At 37.7% G+C, this 18,817-nt stretch overlaps 2 protein-coding genes across 2 annotated transcripts; one reads left to right on the top strand and one right to left on the bottom strand.

Annotated features, from left to right (window-relative positions):
* The first annotated feature begins 1,116 nt into the window (after window positions 1-1,116).
* LOC133522847 (uncharacterized) lies at window positions 1,117-6,937 on the top strand. Its single transcript, XM_061858311.1, has 4 exons — window positions 1,117-4,047; window positions 4,469-4,687; window positions 5,090-5,212; window positions 6,355-6,937. The coding sequence occupies exons 1-4, from the start codon at window positions 3,957-3,959 to the stop codon at window positions 6,597-6,599; spliced, it is 678 nt and encodes a 225-aa protein (XP_061714295.1). The 5' UTR covers window positions 1,117-3,956; the 3' UTR covers window positions 6,600-6,937.
* A 135-nt stretch (window positions 6,938-7,072) lies between these two features.
* On the bottom strand, window positions 7,073-18,817 carry LOC133522845 (aarF domain-containing kinase 1). The gene is made up of 6 exons (XM_061858308.1): window positions 18,182-18,817; window positions 17,265-17,675; window positions 15,863-16,036; window positions 14,345-14,545; window positions 8,614-8,820; window positions 7,073-8,016 (listed from the first exon to the last, which is right to left on the bottom strand). The coding sequence occupies exons 1-6, from the start codon at window positions 18,608-18,610 to the stop codon at window positions 7,852-7,854; spliced, it is 1,587 nt and encodes a 528-aa protein (XP_061714292.1). The 5' UTR covers window positions 18,611-18,817; the 3' UTR covers window positions 7,073-7,851.

Here is an 18,817-nt window from a genome sequence, read left to right as displayed (position 1 = left end):
TTTTGCGCCTAAAAACGGTTTTTTTGAAAACGTATTCAGTATAGACGTGACGGCCGTATACTTCAGACGTATATGAGTTTTTAATGGTTTTTAGTAAGATTATAAAAGTTAAAGAAAGTGTTTAAAGCAAGTGTTTAGATAATGGACAAAAATATTAAATATTAAATGCAACCCATTTTATTATAGTTAAATATACAGTCGAAAATGTTTAGTACCCCTGGACATAAACATGTCTGCGTATCTAAATTATTTTAGTAGTTTGTATTATTAATTGCCACAATCACTTATAAAGTATATGGCACATGATTAAATTACTATCATTAAATATTTTTCGCGATAAAAGGTAAATGACAATTACCTAATATAAACATAATGGACTGGAATCCGCCTCCGCTTCACCCGAAATGAAAATGTTGAGTATTACAAATGTGTTTATTTTAATAACCGGTAACAGTATACAATTTGTCTTTAAAAATTACATCTCGGGATAAGTTTTTTTAAATAAGTGTTTTTCTAGCAAAAACTATTTTTTCTAAATTACAAATGCACTGAATCCAAAAACCGAAGTATAATATTCTCCTTCAAAAAATAAATAAATAGTTGTTTTCTAGTAAAAAAACGAGGCCGCGAAATCGCGACCCCGGAATTACGATCGGACGTGAATTCGCGTCTTCGGCATCCGAGATAAGAATTATGAAAATTACAAATGCACTGAATCTAAAAACCAGCAACAGTATAATATTATCCTTCATAAATAAAGTAACATTTTGGTATCAGCATTTAAGTACAGTTGTTTTCTAGCAAAAAAAAACACAACTCGAGGACGCGAAATCGCGTCCTCGGCATAACGATTACACATAACATGGGACGCGAATTCGCGTCTTCGGCATCCGAGATAAGAATTATGAAAATTACAGATGCACTGAATCCAAAAACCAGCAACAGTATAATATTATCCTTCATAAATAAAGTAACATTTTGGTATCAGCATTTAAGTACAGTTGTTTTCTAGCAAAAAAAAACAAATAACTCGAGGACGCGAAATCGCGTCCTCGGCATTACGATTACACATACATAGGACGCGAATTCGCGTCTTCGGCAATGAATGGGTTAAAAAATGCCACGAGAATTTCGGCCCCTGCTCCTGATTCTGGGTGGGATGATAACGAATCACAACTTGTCCCGAAAAAAAACGTTTAGTTATGAAAATACCATACTTTTTCGTAACTCAGTAGATTTTTTGGAATGTAGATACGGTGAAATATCGCTTGTATTTTGTTCAACTCACGCACGTCTATATGTCAATTAAATGACTGCTAGTCATATCTAAATCAACTTCATGCGCGTGTCTATAGCATCATAGAAGCAGTGTTATTGAGAGTAAAAGAGCAAGATACCCGCAATTTGCAAATTTCGGATTTCGCGGTAGGCCTCCAGAGGTTGCCCACACAGTTTGGCCAACATTTTTTTTTAATGAATGACAGGTTATGTCTGAGTTCATAAACCTATCAAACCACCAGATAAGTCAAATTGTATTTAATCTGTGCCTGACAGAACGAAGTATGTGGCCAGTGCCCTTTTAAGGTTAAAAAAAAACATATCTTAGAACGTACGTAGTTTACTTTGTTACTTTATTTCCGTCGTTTCAACGCTTTCACTGATATTGGTCGCGGATAACAGATGTCCCAGCAAAATGTCAAAACAGAGATTTCTGTAACTACCCGACGAAGTCTATGAAAAAGTTTGGGGTAGGCATCGCAATTTCAAACCATCCACCCAGTGTTGCCAGGTGAGCGGAACAGAATTATCGTATTTGAGTGTCAAAATTATCGTACCGATGAAAAAAATATCGTACGCCTTTCAAAAAGGCACTACTGCCAAAATTTCTTGCAAAGTATGCCCGTATAAACCATATACAACTAATAAAAAAAAAATGCTTACCTACCTTAACGCGACGATAGCGATGGATTTTTTTTCAAATTCTGTCAATTTACCCCATTTCACACACAAGCGTACTTCTCGCACACTACGTTACTGGAACAGGTCAATGACCCATCATGCGTTTTTTAAGATTGCACTTTTAGTTTAGTATTAACCACCGGCCTCCTTTGAGGAACTGAAACTGTAAAAGCGTTCCATTGAAAGAAGAAAGAGAAACAATACATTTAATCTTGCTTTACTTGTTTGTTCACGTCACACATGACTTATTTCATAGAAAAAAGACAAGCATAGAAGCCGGGCAAAAATGCTTCGCAAACATATATAACTAGTGGGATTTTTTTTCCCAGTAGTTACCACTGGTAACAACTTGGTGGTAACTAGTGGGAATAACCCAGTTCAACTAGTCAACAACCCCGTTATCAATGTTGCAGCCTTGACCTTAATACATAACTTCGCCTCTAGCATTAAATTATAATTCAACTGTAACTCGTTTCACGGGCGGGCGTATAGTAATTCAACATTTAGGAATCAAGTTTAAGTACAAATTTCGTAACAAAAATCGGCCAAGAATATGTCGGGTCATGCTCAGTGTAGGATTCCGTAGTTACCATTCTGTCAAAATACGCTAAACAGAGGCTATTAGGAAGTATCATCATTTACATTATAAGCATAAGAAAGTACCTTCGCAGCGCTTTGTAACGTGCAAAGAAGAGAAGACATTTTGCAATTATTCAAAAACGGCTGGACCGATCATGTTCGCTATAGTTTTCATAGAATTTTCATATTTTATGGACCCACGGTTCAAAAGTTAGAGTTAGATTATTTCCGAAAATATTGGTGTATATAAAGCTGGTAGCCTAGCGGTAAGAACGTGCGACTTGCAATCCGGAGGTCGCGGGTTCAAACCCCGGCTCGTACCAATGAGTTTTTCGGAACTTATATACTTACGAAATATCATTTGATATTTACCAGTTGCTTTTGGGTGAAGGAAAACATCGTGAGGAAACCGGACTAATCCCAACAAGGCCTAGTTTACCCTCTGGGTTGGAAGGTCAGATGGCAGTCACTTTGATATGATGAATACGACAATTTTGTCCACCGAATTAGTGACGTTTTCTATGTATGTACTTATATATTTAAGTATCATATAAATGATTACGTATATCGTCGTCTAGGACCTATATTATAAACTTGGGTAGGACTAGTTCAATTAGTAGGTTGCCCCAAATAAATAGAAATACCGACACTAGTGGCTTTGTCAGCTGGCTATTTATACATTTGCTACGACGCAAGTACTATCTCGGACTAAGGCTCAGAAACGCTTTTAAAAATAGCAGTAAATACCGGTTTATTTTGGTTTTACTCCGAACTTTCATTAAAACCCGAACGTTTTAAGAACTTTATTGTAACCTAAATAAACCAGTTCATTCGACGAGCGACAAGATGGCCGGCCGGCCTGGTAGTGTGCCGCGTAAACAAAGACAAAAGGAAGAAACCGGATTTTATTGTTATAAACCGGTTAGTTTAACAAGAACTTTGTGGAAATGTTCTCCTAAAAACCAGTTTAAAAATAACGGTTTTACGAACGAAACCATACTCAAAAGCTTTTGCGCCAAGTATATAATACCTAACGGTTTGGAAATGTTTTTCAATTGTTTGATAGATTTACATACTACCTATATATTATGTCCGTGTTAAAAAAACGCCAATTTTTTCTTCCTATGTCGTTCCTTATGTATACTTACCTACTTAGCCATACCCCGGAGTTAACGAAGTTTTAAATAAACACCGTGTATATGTATAGGTATCTACTATATATTATCCCTGGCTCCGTGTAGAACCTTCATGATTCACAATTTTGTTCTGTCATCGGTCATAGTCGAAAAAAACTTAACATTTTTCCATATCATTTCAATCAAAAATCTGTCATGATATTGAGAAGAAATTTAGGTTATTGTTTATATTCAACCATTCTAGTGAGTACATAATAACCGATGTGAAATTAAACATCAGGCATGTCTCTGACTAAAATCCTCAAGGCGCCTGCCAGACTGTTTAGGAAGGAAAATATATCGTTTCTTATAATTCGTCGATACGATATCGGTCGTAAGTATCTTTCTGGCAACGCTGTGTTATGGTGTAGGTAGTTTTAATAAATATAATACACTGGGATTTATACTAGGTAGATTCAGACTCAAATACTTCTACATATACTTTGGATGACCATATGAAATTGGGACTGTTAGAGCATCTAGTGAAGTACCTAGTACCATGTCGTACTAAGGAATTCGTCCTTAAGTGAACGTTATCTTATGTATAGTTTAATATCTGAGAGCCGGGAGAAAGCTTGCAAATTAAGTTAATTAAGTACAAATTCAGTAGTTTTAGTATCTACTGTATAATATATAAATTGTATAATTTATAATAATTAAATTAAAAATACCACAACTCAAAGTGGGGTTGCCAGAGAGCATGACATTATCCGTTATGTAGCGAATCGAAATTGACAATACCTACTTATCCTCAGTTCCCAACGACAATCTGCGTTACCTGTCAGTAAAACCCACAGCCTCCATATCGGTTCTGCGGCAGAAAATATGGCACTTGCTAGACCTGCCGGATTTCTGCGAAGAGGTCATCGTTCTTAAGTCGAACGATGTCGAGTTACCGTTGACAGAACTACGGAAAGGGAACGATCCTCAGAAACCGTTCATACTGGAGGTGTGGCCGGCGAAAAACATGCAAAGTAAGTAAAAGCTTAAAAATTACGTGTAATAGGTACCCATTGGTAGAAAAGGTACCTATAAGTTTAGTTTTAAATCTTCCTGGAGCCTCTAAATAGAAATAGTAGGAAGTTTTTGTTGAAGGTTTGAAGGTCATGATGTATTCTGGTTTCACGTCGGACCAACCTACCGATAAATTGTTTGTAGGTTTCTTCAGTTCCTTACAACTTATATATGTACTTAATTATCTGCTTAGTTAAAACTAAAAAGCCGTATTCAGACCCCGTATATAGTAACGTTAAGTTTATGCCTTGCGTTGTACTGCGCATTAAAAACACGTCATAGGTAAAAATGGTAATCCTAGTAGTGACTAAAGTATAGTATACATAATAATAGGTAATAACTATGACACGCATTGTTAACAGCATTCAAACACAACATGTTGACGATGGGTAGCGACATTCGTTCCTCCGCCGCGGCGTCCGTTACAGATTGCGACAACAAATCACAAGCAGGGTCTCAACAGGATTTCAAAGACATAGAATCAAGTAAGTCTTCGCTTTGATCTACTAGAACTTATTGACATACCCAAAAAGACCCTCAAAGCGTTCGCACGTATTTTACTGACCGAGTGAAACGAAGGTCTCCGTTTGACCTTGGACAAAAATGCTTTCGTATATCCGGATGTTCTTCTCTACTGGTTGCGTTACTCAACCGATTCTCGTCAGCAGGTTTAAGGGAGACCCTAACGCCAATGACCTTCGATCTGAATCCCTTAGTTTTCTAATGTTTTTTGTAGCCTATCATATTAATATCACCGGCTGTAAGCAATTTAGTATACCATATTTACTTCAAAGTTCACTCTCACTTCGTCTTAAAACTACCAAAAAACTGGTTTACTGGCCATAACTTTTGAATTAATTAGTTTAAAATTAAAATCTCTGACCAGTTTTCAGAGACGTCAAAGACGAACCCAAATGTGTAGATTACGTACATGTAAAATCCTTCACAGCAATCTAGTAACGAAAAAAGTGTTTTTTAGACAATGTTTAAAAAATTGGAGGAGGAGATAAAAGATTGGAGAACCGATATCCGTATACTCGTATAATTCAATCTACAGTACAAATGTAGACGTACCGACTCAAAACTAGTTAAAAATCGATTAAAAGGAGCCCCTTAGATTAATTTTTTTTTGTCGATTCATTTTGTTTTTTTTTTTTTCAAAATCTCGGAGAAATGAGGCTTTACGAGGTCTACAAATCAATGAGTCGCTAGTTTAACATTAGTTACAAATTCAGGTAAATTTTTAAACCAGTAACGCTGGTTAAAAAGCCTCTCGCCATTGGTCAAGCGCTTGTCGATGTCAGATAATGTAGGTAAATGTTGCCGGATTACATCTCTAAACATAACTTTACTTATACTCGTAGCTTTAGCTAATGCGGACCAACTCCACCAATATATAATAGTATGTTAAAATGAAATTGCCTTCCATTTCTTAATGTTAGTAACCTAAAAAAAATCATCAATATTAACCTATCCGGCTTTCCGTTTGTTTACTGTCTGTATGGCCATACACTTACACAATTGTCTAGGCCTCGAAATGGAAGTAACATTTACTGGTTCCTGTCAATAATTAGATTAATGAATAAGATTTTTAAATACGGACAGCATTAATTATTATCTTTTTCAGCTGAAACCATGCCGACCCCCACTAAAGAAGTAAATAAATTACGACAAAAGTGTTTTATGAACACGTTGCCGCCAGAATACAAGAGCTCTGAGCTCTCTTGCAAAATCTCCTCAACGTCCTTATTATTTAAATTACCCAGTCGAAGGAATCGAGAAAACTTCGGAATTATTTTACTCAAGCTTCAAGACGACCTGATGGCTCTAAGCGACAAATTGTCGACTTTAGAGGATAAAATTAAAACGTAGTTACTTTGTTGTGAAATAAACAATTTACCGTCAAGAAGTTTTTCTGTGACACACTTTTATTGTTGACTGTACTTCTCATTTGCAAGTCTATCATCACTCGATATGTCAGTGTTTTTCCATCAAGAAGTTCCGTTTTGCATAAGATGAGCCTAGCCTTACCACCAGTTTGACACTAACCTGACACTGCGATATTCGCTAGCGTGTGCGTAACTTACTTCTATGCATCTCGCTCGTACGCAGTAGAAAGTAAGTTACGCAGGCGTGAGCGAATATGTCAGTATCAAACTCGTGGTAAGGCTTTAGATCCATGTTAGTATAGTATTGCATTGTCGTGGAAATTAAAGCAGTACACAAAATGCCTGCCAGGAAGTGGGTTTATTCAATTTTAAGTTACAACATCTAAAGCACGTATATTTCAGGCAGTGAAGCTAAATAATACGCTTATAAGTGTGTAAAAAATACGCTTGTAAATAAAAAGTTTGTTCAAGAAAATAATTTATTACAATAACTTAACATTGGACTTCACGAAAAAGGTCACTAAAATATGGTACAATATAAAAATAACTTGTAGATTTGAGCCCATATGATTTTATACTTACAATTATCAAAATATACATTTGCGAAGGTACTTTTGCTGTACATATTCTTATCTTAATGATAAGCCTTATTGAGGTACGATAATGGACTACCCGTGACTAGGAATTGGTTTTGTCTGCACTAATATTTTATAAAAGTGTTCCAAAACGGCGCGAAAGCTAATAAAAAGCAGGAATTATATTTTTACATTTGTAATAAATAAACACTTTTCTAACTTCCAGTATAATAATTACGGAAGAAATTAATATACTGTTTTTCTACACCAGTACTCCCCTGTACAGCCGAAGACAAATTAATAAGACGATTTGTAAACCTTATCCAAATAAAATAAGGCTTAAAAATGATTACTTAGTTCATATTCACACAACACCATAACGTCACTTTACTCATAATTGCCAGAGTTTAGTATAGCGAATAAAATAATACCGCTAGTTTTTAAAGCTACAATAGAAAATGATAAGGTAATGTAAAACTGAAGCATAATTGAGGCTATTTGGTGAATGGTCAGACTTTTCACTTCACATATATACTAAAATATAGTCTAAGCTCTAGCATAGGAAATATCTTAACGAGTAACAGCAAAATTATAAAAGTGAACTCTCATTGGATGGCGCTGGTCGCTTAACTTGAGCGCATTTTGCAGTTGTTACTCAGTTTACTGTATGAAGGTTTGGTTGACCGTTGACTGAACAGTAACGCGGACGCTGGGCGATGTCAACTTTTCTTTCAAAGAAAGAAACACGGAGTACAGATAAAGAGTCAGCATGGACCACCTAAATTTGAGGCTGAGGTACTGCCTTCTCAATGCTGAATTGGCGTTCTGAAACAAAGGTTTTTTTGTGTTTAATAATAATGTGTTGGTATAATGTTGAATTAAAAGTATCTGAGTTCAACTCTAGAATAGTATCACTCAAATATGAAATGTAGTGGCACTCTTATATCTACTACTACTAACTATAGTCGTAATAGGGAAACGTTGATGTGTGCAAGGCCATTGAAATCATTAGTTAGGGGGCGTTTATTAATTACGTGAGGCGTTTTGGGGGATTTTTTTTTTTATGGTAGAGGAGGCAAACGAGCAGACGGATCACCTGATGGTAAGCGATATTGGTATTTGACCCAATCTTCCCCCTGATGGTGATATTAATCTGATTCTCTCGAAATTTTACTTACACAATTTTTGGCCGAAAAAAATACGTTCACCCAAACCATTACTATATTACCTTGTATTCCAGCTGGTAGACACTCTGTATACAGCATTTCGTCATAACTAAGAAGCCCCACATCCGCTCCTACATACCGACCGCATACTCAATGCTTCGTATCAAGTCGTTGGTCTACAGCACCAGCAGAGCCTGCCGGTCGACGTGCTCCACACGTTGCGTTACGTAGTCATTTACTTAGTGTAGTATATTACCTTGTATTCAAGCTGGTAGACACTTTGTATACAGCATTTCGTCATGACTAAGAAGCCGCACATCCGCTCCTGCATACCGACCGCGTACTCAATGCTTCGGATCAAGTCGTTGGTCTTCAGCACCAGCAGAGCCTGCCGGTCGACGTGCTCCAAACATTGCGTTATGTAGTGCGCGAAGTTCGGAAGCTCGTTTTGGAATACAGTTTTCTGGAAATGGAGAAAGATGTGTGGCATTATAAATAAATGATCGGCCTGGGTAATAAAATCTGGCATGTCTAGTTGTATCTAGAGTACTTATGGACATACATTTTATTTACAATAACAATATACATAATGGATATATACAGAGGATTACTATAAATAAAATAAATAAATAAATAAATAAAGTTTTATTTTCAGGCATCACGTACATTATAGTACACCCATATCACACTAAAAAGAATTGCTTAAAACTAAAATAAAAGTAAAACAAGTAAAATAATAAATGAATACTATTTTTTGTTCTCGTTTTCATGCACTGAGAGCCAGTGCCTAAACATATTACAATTAATATTGCGGTACACCGACATGAGGATGGTATTATGCGAGCGGCGCATCCCCTCCCAGAAAGAAGCAATGCGCGCGCGTACCACTGCGAAGAAGTCAGGGATTCTGGCTTCCGCGAACATGGTGGAGGCACTGCAGGAACGCGGCAGCCCCATCAGAGTCCGGAATATATTATTATACTGCACACGGATGGTGCCGTACGATTTCCTGCTGTACCTGACCCACAGTTGACAGGTGTAGAAAGAGAGACAATATGCATTAAATAATGTATATTTGACTCCCCTGCTACACCCGCAAACCTGCGGGCTGTCATGTTGCCACGAACAGCCAGAGCTCTTCTTTCTCGTTCTATGTCACTGTCGTCCCTCATGTCGTCCGTCAGTATATGGCCAAGATATTTGAACCGCTGCACAATACGCAGCTTCTCTCCATTTAATTTGACTTCCGGTATGTTATCCGGACCCCTTCCAGCCTTAAAAATCATCAGCTCTGTCTTAGCCACATTGTAAATCAGCCCATGAGAATTTACATAATTTTCACAGACTGAAACCAGCTTTCTCAGACCCTTGATGGAGGGGCTGAGAAGCACCATATCGTCAGCGTAGCTGAGACTGTTAATACAGACGTCACCCACGTGACAACCGACTCCAGTGCCCCTCAGCCTCCCCATCAAGTCATTGACGTAAAGGTTAAAGAGGTCCGGAGAAGTAAGTCCACCCTGGCGTACCCCGCATTCTAATCTATAGCTATTAGATGTCGTGTCGCCCCATTTCACACAGTTGGATTGGTTTCCGTACCAGTACTCGAAAACGCGTACCAAGTCCTCAGGTACTCCCGAGCCGCGCATTTTACCCCACAGAATTTCATAATTCACAAGGTCAAATGCACGGCTAAGGTCGAGAAAGCATGCGTAGACCGATGTATTGTTACTTACGTAATGGTCCACAGCATGTTTCAGACTTACGATCGCGGAATCGGTCGAGAGACCGGGACGGAAACCAAATTGCGCGTCGTCTATTCTGAGAGTCTTAAGTAGGCTTGGCTGCAGCAAACGTTCAAATATCTTGCCCACCACCGTTCCAAGGGAGATTGGTCGGTAGTTAGCCGATGATGATAAATCTCCTGTTCGGTTCTTGACAATCGGGACGACAATGGTACGTATCATGTCTGCAGGAAGATAAGAGTACCGCAAACATAAATTGAATAGAGTACAAAGTTTCCCATAGATAACGTCACCTGCAAAAAGTATGTGCTCAAGGCTAAGGTCATCATGGCCTGGCGATTTGCCCCGCTTCATGTTTCTAACTATCTTCGCGATTTCTTCAGCAGAGAAACGAACAGGGTGCTGTGGTCTAGCATTGACGGTTCTATGGCGCATATCCCTAAGCACACACTCGGGCACAGGTCTTGGTGAAACTTTGAACCTATAACTAAAGATATCGGCTATAAGCGCCGGTTGCTGGGCGCCGTCCACGCTTACTGGTAACTGAGCTTTAAAACTGTGCTTCTTAATTTCATTCCAAAATTTTGTAAAGTTCTTGTTCTTCCTAGACGCGGCTAAAATATCCAATTTTACTTTTTCTTCATTTTTTTGACACCATCTTAGTTTATTTTTGAAGTGTCTACGACTAGCGCACATATTTTCAAACAATTGGCCTGTGGACGGCTTACCAGCGGCAATCCAACAATTAAAATGCAGTCTAAATGCACTGTGACTTTCCTTAACATGAAAATTCCAGCCAGGTACAGTCTGTTTCAAACTTCTCTTTGTTAAACGAGAACATTTCGTTTTCTTAGCTCCTATGGTTAAAATTGATATAATATTAGAATATAAATTATCAATATAAATTAAATGGTCATTTAAAAATTTACAGGTACTTAAAGTATCACAGTCGAGTGCGTTATCGCAATAATTACATTTAAAACTATCATTTATTTGAGATAATGACTTGTCACAGAATAAGAGATAGTCTCTGATTTGCTGGTCGTTCCTTATCCACCAGCGCACTCCTGTCCGCCCGGCGTCACATCTAGCGGCGTATTGCCCTTGAGCTCGGTCCAGATCGCATACAACGCGTAACGGAAAGTGGTCCGACCACGATACATCATTAATGACATTCACATCTATGATAGTGTTCGATGCAGCTTGTGTAGCAACGCAGTGATCCAACCATCTGTAAGCATTGTTACCCTCACTAATGAATGTGAACGAACTAGAGTCTATGCCTAGCTTTTCAATATCCGCGCATAACCACTTTTCTTCCGCACAGAAACTCAGGAGCTCCCGACCGAAGTTTGCACTTGGATGTGCGTTAAAGTCGCCTAGTAAGAAAGCCACCACTATAACTAGCTTAAATCTAAAATAGGCCCATGAGGCATTGTACATTTCCTCTGTGCACGGGCACGTCCTAAGAGGTAGAAGACGGTTTTCACTAATAGTTTCCGAGAAACAAGATACCTATGGATCCCATACAAAAAACAGACTTTATTTTTTTCTGCTCGTTGCTGCCTTATTTTGAAAAAATATATACCAACTTTATTGTTCCTTACATAATTCTCCATCGAATAGCATATAAAATAGTACATTTCGATGCTAGTGCGGAAAGTATGTCATTACTGAGAATGACATTTCCGCACGTTATCGAACGACGTTTTTTAATACAGTTACAGCTACCGACCTATCAGCCTGCTATCATCCATATACAAACATCGTTTATAGAAAAGAGAATTAAGAGTCACTATTGAAAAACACCAACCTAAAGAACAAGCGGGATTTAGAAGAGGATTCTCCACTGTGGACCATATCCACTGTGTGGAAATGCTAATAGAAAAATACCAAGAGTTTCAAAGACCGCTCTACCTAGCGTTTATAGACTTTCAAAAAGCGTTCGATACTCTACATCGTAACTCGATATGGAAAGCTATACATAAATTTTGAGATCACCTATCTGAAAGTTCTATAACACCTGTACCAAAACTGTAATAGCAGAATTAGATTGGAGTTGACCGGACCTCCTATACCTATCAGAAAAGGAGTCGGACAGGGAGACCCCATCTCACCAACGATTTTTATTGCTGTTTTGCAATCGGTTATAGGGAAACTAAACTGGGAAAAAGTCGGTTTAAATATAAACAACGAGTACCTAAGTCATTTAAGATTTGCCGACGATATTATCTTGTTTTCTGAAAGTACGACAGAGCTACAGTCAATGATAAATGCACTTCAAACATCAAGTCGCGAAGTCGGACTGGAAATAAATCGCAGCAAAACTAACATCATGACGAACAACCATAAAAAATCAGTTTACTTGCAAAATGTACCACTGAAGTATACCGATAGCTATATTTACCTCGGCAAAGAAATATCGTTTAAAAATCAAAGAAACGAGGATAAAATAGAAAGGAGAGTATCAAATGCTTGGAAAAAGTTTTGAAGCTTGAAAGAAATAATGAAAAGCGATATGCCGATCCGAATTAAACAGAAAGTGATGGATACCTGCATTCTGCCCTCGTTGACTTACGCGAGCCAAACTTGGAATATAATAGCTAGGCTGACCGACAATAGATGGACTCGTAAATTAACATCATGGAAAGGATCAAAGGGTACTAGAAAGAGACGTAGACCGATTGCCCGGTGGATCGACGACATAATACAAATGGCTGGAAAACAGATGATGAATGCGGCGAGCAATTGGGAAACTTGGAAATCACTAGAGGGAGCCTTCACCTTCGGGTAGCGAGGGGTTCTTACTTAAAAATAATGTTTATAAATATATTATAAATCTTAATGTAAGCTTTGTTAAAATTCAGTCAGTATTTATAAACCTAAAATTGTGTTGTTATATTTGTAATGTTTAATTTTTTTATTTTTAGTTTTTATTTATTAAAAAAAAATATTTATCTCAAAAAAGTACGAAAGTCCTCTTTTCGGCCGATTCAGCCCATCGTGTGGCGGGTCAATGTACGAAACTCCTGGTGCTTAGCATCCTTACTTTACCACGGAATCTGCTGATGCATGATGATTGCTGACATAGAAATCAGTGTTCATAAATAATCAAACCAATATTCTTTCTTGGCATGCTTCTCATCAATATTTCGCACAACCCCTTGTTCTGGATATGACATTTTGAGAGGTAGTAATATATTACATAAAGTCAGACCAAGACAAGCCCGCAACGATTCTGACAGCATCAGCACACGCAGTGCAAGTGTTATTTTAAACGTCAAGCTTCTATAAAACTATGTGCGCTATCAAAATCGTTGCAGACTTGTCTTGGTCCAACTCTAGAGACCTTGCAGTCGCGTGTGCTAGCAATATTTGTCAAACATTAGTAAACATAGGTAAACAAAATATTGCTCATATAGACAAACAATTTGGCCTAGGTATTTCAATACGCACATTCGAGTTAAATATTTACCCTGTAAATAATATGGTAATTGAGATTTACGCAAGCAATTACCACTCCTACAGATTACGGACATTACGGCTGCTAAATAGGTGAACAAGTATAAAAACTCAAGTTTCCAGATGAAAGTCTACAGAGAAATCCTTATTGAGCCTTGAAGTAAAGTAACAATGAACTCCAATGAAGGCCGGAGTCAGCCACAGCGTCACCTCTGTTCATGTCTTAACCTTAAATTTGAACTTTAACCGCTGTCAATATCATAACCGCCATGTATGGCTTCGTATGCGGTAAAGGGATTTAAGTAGAGATTTAAAAAAAATGTGTGATGTAGGTAGGATGAGCATCCTTGCAACTCCGATGTCTGAAGAGGCGGAGTTACATTTAAAGTTTGATGGGTGACAGGTATCCGCTCCTGTCTTTACTTGGCAATGTATTTTATAAGTCACACATTTACATTTTTATACCCTCTTTTTCCATTTCTTGCCCTATTAGGCGCAAGTGAGGCTAAACCTGACGATTACTTAAGATAAGAACTTGTTACAAAAGGAAAAAAAAACATTATATCACGTATAATTAATTTTAAAATACATACCGACGTTTCGAAACATTTAGAGCGTTTTAATGAGTGTGGAGTGGATAACGGGTAGGCGATATTATCCGATTAAATTGTTTAATTTAATTAATATGTATAACTATAGCGGTAACCAAAGACGATATTAGATTTGTCACGACTCCGGAATTTGTCAAAAAGGCATAAAAATGAAAACTTAGCAACATACCTCACTGCTAGACGGCTTGGTATTCTCGATGCCCTTCATGATGGACTCCCACGGGCGGCCGGTGACGATGCACGCGAACAGCCCGTACAGTTGGCTGCGAATCCCCAGGGCTTCAGAGTGCAGCCGCATTTCCTCGCGGTCCCTTCCTATTATGGCCAGCCACAGCTTTGAGTAGTGGTACCGGAACTTGTCCGTGAGATTCTGCAAAATAGCCATAGCAAAATTAATTCTCGATGGAAGCTTTTATCACAAACGTCAGACTGTCATTGACATATATATCTAAGAACGGGCCTTATGGGCACTAAGGATAGTACTAGTGTACGGTGTCACTCACTAATTCGAGCCAGTCTAACGTAACTAGCTTTGCGCCCAATCGCGCGCGTGATGTGAACTCATCAACCAATCGCGTTGTGACATTAGACTGCACGATTGGCTCTAATTCGTGTGCATGACAGCGCTGTACTGGCCCCATTCTTATTACCCGTAACCCAGAAGGCCCGTCCTTAGATATATATGTCCATGCAGACAGGCCCCTCTTTCCCACTGGGCACTCTGGGCACGTGCCCGGGGCCCCCAACCTCACGGCCCCCGTTGTTTTTAAAAAAAGGGCCCCCGTTTTTTAGTGCTCTAGGGCCCCCTATTCCTGAGTGCCCAAGGCCCCCGCGTGTATAAAGACGGCCTTGCATGCAGACTGTCCTTTGTTTTAGACAGTTATGTCCCTACTATCTAGTCATCAAAATGATGTTACTGTGATTTATTACAGACAATTTCTTCCATCATCAGACCTTGACCAATACCACAGCATTGCACTGTCATCAAAGTTATGCTATGTTAAAGTAGGTACCTATGCTTTTAGCTTAATCAAGGATGTGAAGAACAGTTTTACGAAGCAAAATTTGACCAAAATAAAGAAGTATAAAAACAAAGTAAAAAACTGTGAAATTAAAAAGTTATGTGACTTTGTTGGTCTACCTACATGTTTAGCATTGCTTTGATCTGTTTTATGACAATTTTGAGATTCAACAACTTCATATTAAGTCCCTGGTCGCATGGCAAGAAAGCGTAGGAATGTACGTATTCCAGGCCATAATTGTAAAAAAAAAGGATGGACGTATGGCAACTTGGCAACGCGTTGGTCGGACAGAATAACGTGGGAAACTAAAGCCACATTGCAGGCCAGATGCATTGGGCCCAAGATTTAGTAGCTCGGAGAGAACTGGTGAAGAGTGTCCACAGTCGTCACGAGGATACAACAAGAAACTAGGTTATATTCATTTGTACGATAAACGAACGAACAGAGGAAACGTGAATTATAAATAAATTATTATACAAAATATTTTCATTTCTTTCTCTAATGTATGCAACACACATGTTGCGTGTTGTATTTGTTCAAATATTCCAGTCTAATTTATTTATTTCAGATTGCAGTCATGCTAGTCCAAATATCATAAAACAACTATGCTCTTTAGACTAATATATTATTATACCTATGCAGCTTTTGAGTAATGTAAAACTTACAGCATACAAACCGTGATCCAGCAGATACATGGTAGTTTCCTTGTCGCCAGGCTCTTTCCTCAGCAAAATGTTGCCAGGGTGCGGATCACTATGCACAAACCCACTGATGAAGATCATGTGGGAGTACAGGTCACCTAGCTTCCGGCACAAATCAGCGCGGTCTATCTTGTGAGTCTATAATTATGACATTGAAATTATATGAAGGTTTGCTGATAGAAAATAAGGTAATGCGGCATAGATAAATCATACAAAAAAAGCACTTGAAATCATAATTACATAATTTCATAATTTTGTTCATAAATTTTTTCAAGATCCTACATTGTAGGATATTTTTTACCAATATGGATATGATGGTTGACTGGTTGTTCTTGTCTATATGACAAAAATGGTGTTCATCACTTTCAATAGTGCAGATTTAAAAAACAATTGTTATTTTATCATGTTGATAAAGCCTTTCATCATATGTCTGCAGTGATGGAAATTTTAAGCAACTTCAAAAAAAAACAATCAATCTTTAAAAAATCTCATTCTAATTATTCTTTAGTTTTATCTTATACACTCTGGTAGACCCACTTTGTCAGTAGAAAAATGAATGTAATTCATATTTTCTACAGGAGGACGTGTCGCATTTTTATACTTACAAAGTGGGTATGTCACAGTATTATGTATATTTTTTTCCAGCTAGTATTGTAAACATAAGCAACAAAAAACCTGTGACAAAGATTGATAGACAGTTTGTTTTCAGGTTTTTTTTATTGAATGGCATGCTTAATGATGCAATTAGGGGACAGTTTTTTAGGTGTTACATCAGGTAACTGTGTCATAAAGAAAGAGTTGCCATTGTACAAGCAACTTCTCCTTCTTCTCCTCGCATAGTCCTGGGATTTTGCCACGGCTCATGGTAGCTTGGGGTCCATTTGACAACTAATCCCAAGATTTGGCATAGGCACTAGTTTTTATGAAAGCAACTGCCATCTGACTTTTCAAACCAGAGGGTAAACAAGGCCTTATTGAGATTAGTCGGGTTTCCTCACTCATTAAATGATATTTTGTACATAAGTTCCGAAAAACTCATTGGTACGAGCCGAGGTTTGAACCCGCAACCTCCGGATTGCAAGTTGTACCCGCTTACTGCTAGGCCACCAACGCTCTATTGTACAAGCAACTTCAAAATAGTAAATCACTTTTGAAAATGATATTTGTTATTTTAGAGATTAATTTTGTAAGATCTAGTATAAGAATGAAAATGAATGTGACATTCTACAGGTAAAGTACCTTATGGAGATTGGAGCTTATGCTATTATTAATGATGCACCAATGGTTATGTGGTGTAACATGACATAAGTACCAACTGCCATAAGGCACTTTTACCCATAAAACGCAATAAACACTGGATACTTACTTCAATATATTTTATATCATTAACATGCCCCCCTTGTACATAATCCATTACCAAAACCCTTGATGTGCTGTAGTCCCAATAAATCTTTGGAACCTGCAGCCATTTGTAATGGCTAAACATTTTGGCAACCTTTTCAGCATTTTTTCCTTCTTGTAAAAAGTCCAATTCTTTAGCAATATTCCTCTTGGTTTCATCTATGAGCCAAGCAAGTTCAAAATCAGGAAATACTTTCATCATCAGTCTTAAAACAAATTCCATCCATATGATGTCTATTTCAATGTGCTTTTTCACAAAATGGTGCTGAACTTTGACAGCAACTGGAGTTCCATCTTTTAATTTAGCTTTATGTACTTGAGCTAGTGAGGCCGTTCCCAGTGGTTGTTGATCAAATTCATCAAATAATTCATTAGGCTAAAATAGAACAAAATGTGATAAATTATTTAAGTATATTGCTTCTTCTACCTCGCATTGTCCTGGCATTTTTGTTGTGGTCGGTGGGGTCTGGGGGAGGGTGGGGGAGGTATATTGCTTTAATACTATGTTTTAAATTAAATCAACAATATAGTACCCTGACACACAATAAAACCACAACACTAAATCAAATAATGGTATGGCAGAACATGAAGAAACCTTTTACTAAGGTAATGAGTCCGCAAATACTATTAATTCGCTTAGCATCTTTGCATACAAACTTCTCTGCAGGGGGATTACCTTTCCTTTGCAGCTGACTATACCTACATATAAAATCAGCAAAGGGTCAATAACAGAAAATATGTGTAAAAAAAACAACACAATCTTCTCATTTTTGTAGATGCAATTGTTTGTTCCTTATTATAAAACTATAAGTAATAAACAGACAATTATAGTTAATTAATTACAAGGGTTAGACAAACACTTCAAGCTTAATAGGCACTTACATCTTTATTCAGGTCTTCTCGAATAACTGTATACAGTTCTTCTACAGTGTTCTGTGGCGCATCTTTATGCAAAACACGCATAGTGGTGACATATTCAGTGGGTAATAAGTATTCTAATGCTCCAACATGCTGCCCAACCTTAATATAAGCACCTCTGTTAGCTTTGCAGAGCTCCAATAATTTCTCAGCGCATATAAGGTGGGCTGCACTTTTAATTTGATTGTATTCCTTCGATTCCTTATCCCATTCTTTACTGTACAACATATCATTATAGGTCTTGCCGATTTCTATAGCGGTCACTGCTGTCCTTGAAATCCTTACAATCACATTACTATTGTAATCATAATTCAAAGCATACGCAGTACTACCGATTGCTACTCCACTGACTAACCCATATTTAACCACTTTTGGAAAAAGTTTACGAATCATTTTAGATTATCAAAAAGCTAGTATCACGGATATTACGTCATAATATAATTTTACATTTACTCATATAACGAAAGCACTTTGAATTTATACGCAAATACAACGCAATATACGATCGTACAGAAAGATTGCAAGTATAATAAATATTACATGATAACTTTAGTGTCTTACTCAGGCCGAGTATGAAAGAAATTTGAGTTCTCGATGACG

The sequence above is a fragment of the Cydia pomonella genome, chromosome 11 (assembly GCF_033807575.1).
Source record: "Cydia pomonella isolate Wapato2018A chromosome 11, ilCydPomo1, whole genome shotgun sequence".
Classification (NCBI taxonomy): domain Eukaryota; kingdom Metazoa; phylum Arthropoda; class Insecta; order Lepidoptera; family Tortricidae; genus Cydia; species Cydia pomonella.
Note: the sequence above shows the minus strand (reverse complement) of the source record. Positions and strands in the feature narration are given on the sequence as shown.